The sequence below is a fragment of the Colobus angolensis genome, unplaced genomic scaffold, assembly GCF_000951035.1.
Source record: "Colobus angolensis palliatus isolate OR3802 unplaced genomic scaffold, Cang.pa_1.0 Scaffold113, whole genome shotgun sequence".
In the NCBI taxonomy this organism is placed as follows: Eukaryota; Metazoa; Chordata; class Mammalia; order Primates; family Cercopithecidae; genus Colobus; species Colobus angolensis.
Window position 1 is genome coordinate 4,331,999 of NW_012112364.1, and position 11,577 is coordinate 4,343,575.

The 11,577-nt window shown below is 38.5% G+C and overlaps 1 protein-coding gene across 4 annotated transcripts in view; it reads right to left on the reverse strand.

The window, feature by feature from the left end:
• TNFRSF19 (tumor necrosis factor receptor superfamily, member 19) overlaps nucleotides 1-11,577 on the reverse strand; it is a 103,687-nt gene that overhangs the window by 79,707 nt on the left and 12,403 nt on the right. For 3 of the 4 annotated variants that reach the window (XM_011958818.1, XM_011958826.1, XM_011958811.1), the window contains exons 2-3: nucleotides 3,691-3,793; nucleotides 496-606 (exon numbers count right to left, since the gene is read on the reverse strand). The exons of the other annotated variant lie outside the window; for it this stretch is intronic. In XM_011958818.1, coding sequence (XP_011814208.1) covers nucleotides 496-606; nucleotides 3,691-3,759 — 180 coding nt within the window. In that variant the 5' untranslated portion in view covers nucleotides 3,760-3,793. The remainder of the gene's footprint in view (nucleotides 1-495; nucleotides 607-3,690; nucleotides 3,794-11,577) is intronic. 4 annotated transcript variants of the gene reach the window in all.

Sequence of the window (11,577 nt, forward strand, 5' to 3'; positions counted from 1 at the left end):
AGTCCCAATGAGATGAGCTGGGTATCTCAATTGGAAATGAAGAAATCACCTGCCTTCTGCATTGATCTCGCTGGGAGCTGCAGATCAGAGCTGTTTCTATTCAGCCAGCTTGCTAGCCAGCCCATAAAGCTTTAGTTTTAAATCTTCAATGGAATTTTGGTTGTTATTGATTAATGCAAATAAACCTTTAAAATTGTATTGTTTTAGTGAAATACTACAAATCTTAAATTATATAAAACAATGACATCTGTTGAATTCTGGGTTTGAGAACCTATTTATCTCAGTAAGACACATGAATCAAAAGTATTAAAAAGGGAATTGTATGATATTTGGCCAAAGTGACATAATAATCCAATAATTCTGTCATGGTATCCAAAGCTTCATTAATAATTAACTCAAATAATTTAGTTAAGAAGAATGCATTAAAAAAAAAAAGAAGAAGAAGAATGCATTTTACAAACACAGATATACAACTTTGCCATGTATCCAACATACCTTAGACAACTCCATGCCTGGCCCACACTGGCTGCAGGGAACACAATTTCCAGACCGATCCCTGAATTCTTGTTGTCTACAGTCTCCTGTTTCACAAGTCACTTTACATGACTGAAAAAAAAAATTTAACAAAATGTTATCTTAAAGTATGTTAAACATATTTTTTTGCAAGAAAGGAACAATATTTTCAATATTAGTCACACAATCACTGAATGTAAACATCAGTTCAGAGTCAATTCAATGTTCACTTTAGGAAGAAAACCCACTTTCTGAATAAGTCAGTGGAACAACTAAATCAATAAGCCAAATTCTTCTCTGTATTCCAGAGAATACTCATTGGTTCTCTAAACAGGGTGTGCCATTTTCTTGGAATTAACTGCTATCCTCCTCAGAAAACCTTCTGGGACCCAAGATACGACATGACTTAGGAGCTGTTCTCTTCTCTAAGTAAGAAGATATTTAAAAGCAAAAAACAGTTATGACTTTGTTTGATATATGACCCAAGGTCCTTTTGCTACCAGAAAAAAATCTGAATTAAAACATTTTTTCATCTGTAAGAAATATAAACATATTCAAGTATAATGAATTAAATAAATTGAATAGATTAGTATAGCCACAAGAGTACAGCCACAAGAACTTTGCAATTATCATTTAGACTTATCTGCCACACGGTTTTGATGGGGACGTTTCAACCCTTTTCAACTGAGCTACGTTTCCTTAGAGGCTGTCTTTCAAATAATAATTTCTAACAATCAGGACACCAGTAAAATTCTTGGTGATGATGATAAAGATGGCAGTAGTGGCCCAACTCTCGGGACTCCTCAAAGTAGAAATACCATTGAAATCTGGGCTTATGCCTTTACCGATTACCAGTGAGCCACTGCCTGGGACCTAACAGGATACTTTGGTTCACAGCACAGGACTTAACGGGAAAATTTATACTTTAGGCAAAAACAAAGGTTATTTGTCATTTTCCAAAATATAGCTTTTCTCTCTTATTTTCTCTGAAAACAAGTTATCCTTGTATGATATCATCCTAGCAAAGTATGTTATCTGCTTAACACACAGTATTTAATAAATAATGTTGCTTTACCAACATCACAGAATTGGTGAAGACATTTGGTCCAACCTCTTATTCTAAGAAAGAATGCCCTGAATAGTGCTACTGATGCGGTTCTGTTTTCCTTAATGGAAGCTGAAAATCTTAGGAGGAACTGGGGGAACAGACACTGCTGTTCTATCTAATGCTTGCTACACAGCTGAGCACAGGACATTGTGATGCATATAATTCTGTACAAACCTCCTCCACCTTGAAGCAGGAATATCGTGAAGTTATTTAACAACCTCTTTAAGGTCAAAGGTTTAATATCTAGGGCAAGCAGGAGGAAGAATTCAAGGTGAGATTTGAGACTAGAAAATTCTTTGAGGCGGCGAGGCACGGTGGCTCATGCCTATAATCCCAGCACCTTGGGAGTCCAAGGTGGGCGGATCACGAGGTCAAGAGATTGAGACCATCCTGGCTAACATGGTGAAACCTTGTCTCTACTAAAAATACAAAAATTAGCTAGGTGTGGTGGTGCGCACCTGTAGTCCCAGCTACTTGGGAGGGCTGAGGCAGGAGAATCACTTGAACCCGGGAAGTGCAGGTTGCAGTGAGCCAAAATCGCACCACTGCACTCCAGCCTAGTGACAAAGTGAAACTTTGTCTCAAAAAAAAAAGATAGAGATAGAGAGAAAAAGAGAGAGAGAGAAAGAGCCTCAACTCCTCCTCAACTCCCAATCTTGGAGGAGTTTACTTATTTATAAGGCGTAGGAGCTTCCCTTCCACCACAAAGAGACTGTAAAGAGAAAAATTACACAACCTTCCTCTTAGACCATTATTCAGTGTTTAACAGCCTCCAGTTACAGAAGGGAAGCTCTCCTACATTCACCTGAGTCCCGCTTTGTCTTTATTTTTTATTTTTATTTATCTCTTTATTTATTTCTGAGACGCAGTCTCGCTCTGTCGCCCAGGCTAGAGTGCTGTGGTGTGATCTCAGCTCACTGCAACCTCTGCCTCTCACGTTCAAGCGATTCTCCTACCTCAGCCTCCCAAGTAGCTGGGATTACAGGTGCGCACCACCACGCCCAGTTAATTTTTGTATTTTTAGTAAAGATGGGGTCTCACCATGTTGGCCAAGCTGGTATTGAACTCCACACCTCAAATGATCCACCTGCCTCAGCCTCCCAAAGTGCTGGGATCGCAAGCATGAGCCACGGCATCCAGCTTAACTTTGTCTTTCAAGAAAACTTTGCATATTGTCTTCAGTGTAAATCTTTCTTTATATATCTGTAGATCATTATTTTATCTCTAGATTAAATACATCTTGTTCTTTTGAACACCTTCATAAATCTTCTGTCAAACTTTCAAACATTAAAATTTTCCATCTGTTTTTCATGCTTTTTGGAACCAAGAAGAATATAAACAACTATATAAAATAATAACTTCTAAAAACCTATTCTAAATTATTCATAAACTGTGAAGGTCATGGGCTCCAAATTAGATTTTATGGTCTTTTAGCTTCTGGCATACGTTACAAGAGATACATGCCTATAAAGGCAAAATAGTATCATTGTCACAGTGCCACAAGTAACACTGCAATTTGATGACTTCACCTACACTTAAATAAGATAATTTCAACAACTGTTACAAACATCATGAATAAGCAGCAATCTTTCACTTATTAATTACATGCAAAAATAATAAAATGCCATTTGAAAGAGATAAAAACATAATATTGGATCAGAAATAGAAAATTATCTTGGGCCAGGTGTGGTGGCTCATGCCTGTAATCCCAGCACTTTGGGAGGCCGAAGCAGGCAGATCACCTGAGGTCAGGAATTCAAGATCAGCCTGGACAACATGGTGAAACCCCATCTCTACTAAAAATACAAAAATTAGCTGGGAGTGGTGGCGGGTGTCTGTAGTCCCAGTGACTCGGGAGCCTGAAGCAGGAGAACTGCTTGAACCTGGGAGGCAGAGGTTACAGTGAGCCAAGATTGCACCACTGCACTCCAGCCTGGGCAAAAGAGCAAGACGCTGCCTCAAAAAATAAATAAATAAATAAAAAATAAAATGATTTGGTACTGCTACTACTTATTAGTACATGAATTCTTTCACCACATTTTTATTAAAGAAAAAAAGAGTTTACTTACCAAATAGCCTAGTAATACTAAAAGAGTGAAAAACGTTTTCTCTTGTTCTAGTAGCACCTTTAAAGCCATCGTTCTTATCCAATGTATTTATTGTTGGGGAGTTCTAAATAAAAGACAGAAAGGAAGATGCAGTTGATATGAAAGACATCAATGACTGTGCTCTGTTTACCATATAATATTTATCACTTACTACATAGACTAGGTAATAAATATTATTTGTGTTTTAAAAGAAACCACCTTTAAAAAAGAAAAAAGACAAATAATATGTAATTCTTTTATAATTCATATTATGAGAATTGAAGCTCTGTTTACCTATACATACATTCAAAACTCTTACAGGCTCTGAGTTTCCAGGCTACACCCGCCTTTATTGATATTTTCTACCCATGTCTTTACAGCGGCCAATCTACTTCACTCAGCATGAAATTCTATTCAAATAGTGACCATGTAAACCTCCCATTTATATGGGTTTACACAATGCCAACAGGGTAATGATAGTGATAAAATAACAACCCTTACTAGGCACTATGTGCCAGGTACTATTTTCAGCATGCTACCTCACTTAATCCTCACAACCACTCTAGAAGGTAGATCCTGTCAGTATTCCCATTTTAGCGATGGGGAAATGGACTCAGAGAGGGCTAAGTAACCTGCCCAAGGTCACACTGCTAGTAAGAGGCACACCTGGATGCAAACCCAGGTGGAGCATCCGTTTCTACATCTACTGTGTCACATACGCCCTGACAGACAATGTGTTATTAAATGAAGACACTAGGTTTGTATCTTGACAACTTTGTCTTCACTAAGAAGCAGACAGATAACATTTCACATTTGTGAATTCTTTCCCAAACCAGTACGGTGCAAAGTATGTACGGCAGAAAAATAAGCATTCAGCTTAAAACATCTAAAAGTCATTTACGGGTAATGAAATCACAGGCACTAACCCAACATTTCAATAAAAGATAAACCAAGCCTCTTTATCTTTACCAGGAATGATCTAAAATGTAGAACCAAATCTGGCTGTTTTTTACAGATCCACACATGTCCACAGAAGAGATCAAAAAGAAAAAGCAAAGCCTCATCTGGCTGCTCCATCAGGTAGAGAAACAGCGGTTCTGTTTCCTTTAAAGTTGAAGTTTCCAAAACTAACAGATCCCAAGTGGATCGTGTGACTTAGAAAGAAACCAGAGCACAGAACCAGAACCACGGGCAAAGAGCTCAAGAAAAACAACAACGACAACAACAAAGGAGGCAGAGGGGGCAGAGCTGCGGGCTGAGCAGCTACCGGGGTGAGCTGATGGGTACCCCGGAGTGGCTGCACCCAGATGAACCACGCCCACTGCCTAGGCAGGTCACATTGCCAGGGCAATGAAAAATCATTTACCTTTGTTGAGTGAATGACCCATTTTGAAGTGAATTCAAACAGCTTTTTTCACTTTTCCAGCTCCTTGGTCATAACTTTTTTCCCCGCTGGCATATCTCAAAATCATCCAGCAATTACCCAACCATGCAACTTACTGCTTGTGTAGACACAGGGTTAGGGTGAGAAGATAAAAATCACATTCTTTGAAGTGCATGCTTCAGGTTATTTCTTTTATGATACAATCTTAAATTTTTAAAAATGTATTCAGTTTTAAAAGTAAAAAATGTGTAATTTAGGTGGAATTAAAACTAATAAGAAACAACAGGGATAAAGCCAAAGCATTTACACAAAATATGAGACAAAGAGATTGACAAGTCAGTCAGCACATACCATATTCGAGCGATTAGTTTGGATAGAATCGTCTAGTGGGATGCTACACTAACTACTGAAAAAGACAGACAAATCGTGAAGCACTTCTTAACATTGTCACTTTGATGCCACCCATTCATAAGGAGACAAAAAGAGAACCCATCTCACAGGGGCGTTGTGAGGACTAACTGGGCTAATACAAAGTGCCGAGCCCAGTGCCTGGAGCAGTTGCTGATGCTGTTACCACTGCTGTTGTTATTGAGACCACCACTTATGAGCTGTGCAACCGGGGATAAGTTCCTTAACCCTGAGTCTCAGTTTCCTCATCTCTAAGTGGGGCAGAATGATAGTACCTACCTCCTGAAATTGCTGTGAGGAATTAGTTTAACAGCTGTAAAGCACTTTCAGGAGAATCAGCTGATATAAACTGTTTCTGGCACATGATAAGTGCTATAGAAGTGTTAGCAACTATTATTGTCCTTCATGTTAATGACATTATTATGGAGGATCAAACGATCTGTTAGCATGTGACAGTCCTCTAATACTGTAATCCATCAGACAAGAGGAGGCATCTAGGCGGCCGCAGTAAAGTGGCAGCAGCATTTTAGCCCTCGGGACCCAGGAGACTGCAGAAGGCATCTGAAGACTAAGAATCCACCAAGAGTCTGAACCAAGTATTTATAATGTTGAGTACTGTGCTAATGCTTTAAAAAAGCATAGCTTCGGTGGCTCACGCCTGTCATCCCAGCACTTTGGGAGGCTGAGGTGGGTGGATCACGAGGTCAGGAGATCGAGACCATCCTGGCTAACACAGTGAAACCCCGTCTCTACTAAAAATACAAAAAATTAGCCGGGTGTAGTGGTGGGCACCTGTAGTCCCAGCTACTCAGGAGGCTGAGGCAGGAGAACGGCATGAACCCGGGAGGCGGAGCTTGCAGTGAGCTGAGATCCGGCCACTGCACTCCAGCCTGGGCGACACAGCAAGACTCCGTCTCAAAATAAATAAATAAATAAAATAAAGCATAGCTTTTTTAAGCTTTCTACCACACTCTAGAGTAGACATTTATCCCCTGTGATGGAAGAGAAAACTGAAGGTCAAAGGAAACAAATACTAGAACCAGTGGAAATCAAATCCAGTTCATGCCTGCTCAGCATCCCGCCATGCTGACCTAGGCTTGTGTCCTAACCCATCACCAGCATCCAATGACTCCTGCCATTCGGGACAGCAGGGCTACCTCAACAAAACTGATGAGAGACACATAATGCAATAATACATTTAATCATGTATTTGTTGATTCAACAAACATTGGTTAAACGGTCCTTAGGTGCCTGAAAGGAGGCAGGACTAGGCTAGAAGACACTACAACTTGTTCCTTCAAGGGAGCTTGCAGCTTGGCCAAGGTAGTGATCTCCAAAACACCTTTTGACATAGCCTGGCCTAGGAGTATTTTAGAAATAAACAATTTAGCTGGTGGACGGTTATAAGTGTGACCTTGAATTTCCTGAAGTGGAATGAAATTCTTTGGCATTCATAAACAGAAGGAAAATTTCATGAAATAGCTTAAGCGTTTAAGTAATAATATTTAAAATAAAAATAAGGCAATCAAAAGGTTATTTATTAAAACTATTTTTACATTCTGGACATCCAGGGTCTGGCCCAAAAACAGAAAAATGCTTTTATATGCTTCAGTGTTCTATTTATTTGGGGATGATTTAGCAAGCACAAGCCCTACAAATGACTGAGATTATGTACCATGGGTCTGGCTGCTGGGGTTTTTATAGTTTGCCAAAACCTCCAGTCTCCACAGCATCTGTAACAGTCTAGCATGCATTTCTTGGAGGACATGTGCAGAGAAACTGGCCTCACATAAGCACTAGGGAGACTAAGGATGCCTGGTTTACTGTATTCCACGAGCACGAAACGGCGGCCTCACTATCTCCTATTCAACGACAATACACAGCTTAGCAGTATCTGGAGCATGCAAAGAAGGGACACGAACCCCAAGTGCAGAGCGGGAAACATGCCGTTCAGCTGCACATAGAGTGGCTGCTTCTCAAAGCTGCTCAGCCTGCTCGTTCCAGTGAACGGTAACTGACACGGGTGTGCCCTAACTGGCCTCCCTCTAAGATAAATCCGCTAAGTGTTACAACGCACACCCCTTGTGTCTTCTTGTCCAAAATCATGAACACCTGTGCTGCTGTGTCACCACGCAGAGACAGGGGAGCACTGCTGGGGAGGAGCAGCTCTGGGCTTCATCTCTGATTGGCTGGGTGGACCCCTGGATCTCAAACCACAGTGACTGCTTCCACCAGCAGATCCCTCAGCTGTCCCTTCCTCTACAATGCCTGCCCCCAGCCTGTCACAGGTCTTCTGAAATCCCCTTAAATCTGCATCAGCATCTCTTCTTTCTGCTTCCACAGCACGCTGGACTTCCACTCACTGCATAATTACCTGGTTACTTCTCTCTCTTTCTAGCCTTTTTGTTGCACCTGGTCAGCATTTATTTTCTTTAGTCACTGCAACACTTAATCTTTAACATTTGCTTTCAATAATAAAAATGAAGAGTGTTCTTGAAAAATTAGACAATCTGACAGCCTTGAGTCCCACATCAAGGTAACATGAGCCAGAGCTAACGATTAGTTGTCCCTTACATGGAAGGACATGTTCTTTAGTGCACTAGTCTCCACCACTCCCTACAGTCACACTGGGCTCCCTTCCCTCATTTTACCACCAACCCAGCAACTGGAGTTGACCTCCAATCAAATAAGGTTTGAGGGCTTAATGACAAAAGCTGTGATTTCACCATAGAACTGTAACTCACAATATGTGCCCAATGCATGCTAAGTGAAGAAAGGAATTCATTCATTAGGGATAACAGTTTACTTCTCAGAGTTCTAAGGGACAAAATAATATATGTGAAAAATCTGAGCAAATATAACCTGAGGTTGAAATGCAAGTCACTGTGATAGAACAATCCAGGGCAGAACCCCATTTCTCGAAGGTAGTACTCTAATATAGACAAGAATCACTAAGGAGGAAGAATGCTGATAATCAGAAAGAAAATTATCTTACAATCAGTAACCTTTCTGAGAATCATCTATATTTCTGATGGTGTAAATGACCAAAACAAACGTGCTTTGTAATAATTCTAATAATCTGGATACTCTTTTTTTCAGAATAAATTAATTAATTTTCTTTTTTTCCTATCTCTTAAAAGCTATTTATTATCCTACAGATACAGTGCATGCAAATGGTAACAGTTTTCATCTAAAAAACTGTATTCACACTATGTAATGAAACTATAGTCAACTCATATGCTTTTTCTAATATGTAATAAGATGAAACATTTTTAAAATGTCAACATTAAACTGGCAGTTTTACAATTTATAAACCAGCACTGAAATAAAGTCAATGCTATAAATACAGCCTTTGACATTTTAATGGCACAACATAATCACAAATGACTTAGAAATACTGCCAGTCCCACAGGCAAAGAGAATAAAACATTAATTAGAAATTTAGAGTAGTGCTATTTCCAAACAAAACAATAACCCCCAGCTTCTAGCTATTCTGTATCTTAGCCTTCAACCTCACTATATTCTGAAAATCATTCTTCTTACATAATAGACCTGGCAGACCTCTTTGCAGCCTAGGAACTTACAAAGGTGTGCTGTGATAAGAAGATACATATTGTTATTGGTTGGGAAATGAGAACGGTTTCTCTTTTTCAAATTATAAGGTATTTTCTACTAAAAACCCTAAAAGCTTAAAAATTTTCTGCTGCCAAATACAGTATCTCCAATTTTCCCAAAGTTCAAAACAGTAAGGGCCTCCATTAGGCTCCTAATTTTTTTTTTTTTTTTAATAAAACTTAACCTAGATCCAGCAATCCCACTGCTGGGTATCTACCCGGGGAAAAGAATTCATTATACGAAAAAGATACTTGCACATGCATGTTTATAGCAGCACAATTCATAGCTGCAAAAATATGTAACCAGCCCAAATGCCCATCAATCAAAGAGTGGCTAAAAAAAACGGTGGTGTGTATATGTGTGTGTGTGTGTATGTGTGTGTGTGTGTGTGTGTGTATATATATATATATATATATATATGACGGAATACTACTCATTTATAAAAAGGAATGAATTAATGGCATTCGCAACCTGGATGGGACTGGAGATTATTATTCAAAGTGAAGTAACTCAGGAATGGAAAACCAAACATCATATGTTCTTACTCAAAAGTGGGAGCTCAGCTATGAGGATGCAAAGGCATAAAAATGATACAATGGACTTTGGAGACTTGGGGGGAAAGGGCGGAGGGGGATGAGGGATAAAAGGCTACAAATTGGGTTCAGCATATACTGCCCGGGTGATGTGTATACCAAAACCTCACAAATCACTGCTAAAGAACTTACTCATGTAACCAAATACCACCTGTTCCCCAAAACCCTAAGGATATAAAGAAAAAACAAATAAATAAAAATAAAAACAACAACAAAAAATAACCCAGCGCAGGGTTTTCTGAGACTAATTCTTTTTATTTCTCTAAGTTGTATATTTTATCATCTTTGCATTAGGAAAATCACTGTCAGAATTCTCAAAATGTTCAGTCAACAAGCATATTGTAACTAATGTGCTTTTCCCAAAATTCATGAATGTTTCTCTACCCTAAAATACAAATGGAACAATGGTAGCATCAGAGACTAAGGGGACCTCAAACATCTACACAGTTTTTCTTACAAGAATCGTGCATACCCATCTCTCAAACACAGCTGTTTAAATTTTTATTTTAGGAGGAAGTCTGGATAGATTCCAAAACCACTCTTTACACCATCTGTAATGTTCTTCTGCAGTGTTAAGTAGCCCCTATTATTTCCCAGTTTCCCCATATGTGACCAATCCAAGCTGACCAAAGAGCTGCTAAATAACATTCAGTCTTTAGATACACAAGTTCCTTTGTCCTCTGTAATTGCTGAAGGGTAGTTGTTCTCTTTTTAAAATCCAGGTTTTAAAACTTTCGTTTAAAAAAAGTACGTATTATGTGACATGTAGACTAGAAGATAACCCAATATTATTTAAACATCTTACTTTTAAATGTAAACATTTTAGACACATAAAATAACCATAGCTCACTACTCAACCACTAAATCATGAAAAAAAAAATTCTGTTTGTACCCACTTTAATTTTATTTTTCTTCACCTAGAGGGCTACTTTATCTTTTTTTTTTTTTTTTGGTCCAACATTTTTAGCCATTGGAGTGATGAAAATTAAATCCACAATGAACTATGGTGGCCTACTTATTTGAATGTCTAAAATACAACATCTGGTCACACCATTGTTGGTGAAGATTTGGAGCATTCGAACTCTCACACACTGTTATTAGAACTGAAAGTGTAACAACTACTTTGGAAAACCATTTGGACATCTTTTAAAACGTTAAGCACATACCTTTAATATTACCTAGACATTCTTCTCCCAATATTTTGGAAAGTAAACTTTCGTACAGAAAGTTGCAGGTGAATGTGCACAGCAGTTTTATATATAACAGCTAACAACTGAAAACCACCATGTGTCCATAAACAAGTCAAGAAATAAGTGATGGTGCATGCAATGGAACACTAGTCAGCAATAAAAATTATTTATTTTTTGATACCTGTAATAATATGGATGAATCTCAAAATAATTATTGTGAGTGAAAGAAGCCAGACCCCTCCTCCCAAAATGACATACTATACGATTACATATATATGAAATTCTAGAAAATGCAAACTGATACATAACGACAAAGCAGATCAGAGGTTGTCAGGGGTGTGAAGAGGGCAAGAAAATATGGAAGAAAGGGATCACAACGAGCTGTGAGGAAACTTTTGGGTGTGTTTTATGTGTTCACCATCAGGATTGTGTTGGCAGTTTCACCGTATGTCAAAGCTTACCTAATTATAAATTTAAATATATGCCACTTACTATATGTCAATCAATCTCACTGAGGGTGTTAGTTTTGTTGAATTTCAGTTGACATGTAATAATTGTAATATTTATCAGAGACAGAGTGATATTTTAATATATGTATACAATGTGTAATGATCAAATCGGGGTAATTCACATATGCATCATCTCAAATCTTTATTTTATTTATTTATTTATTTATTTA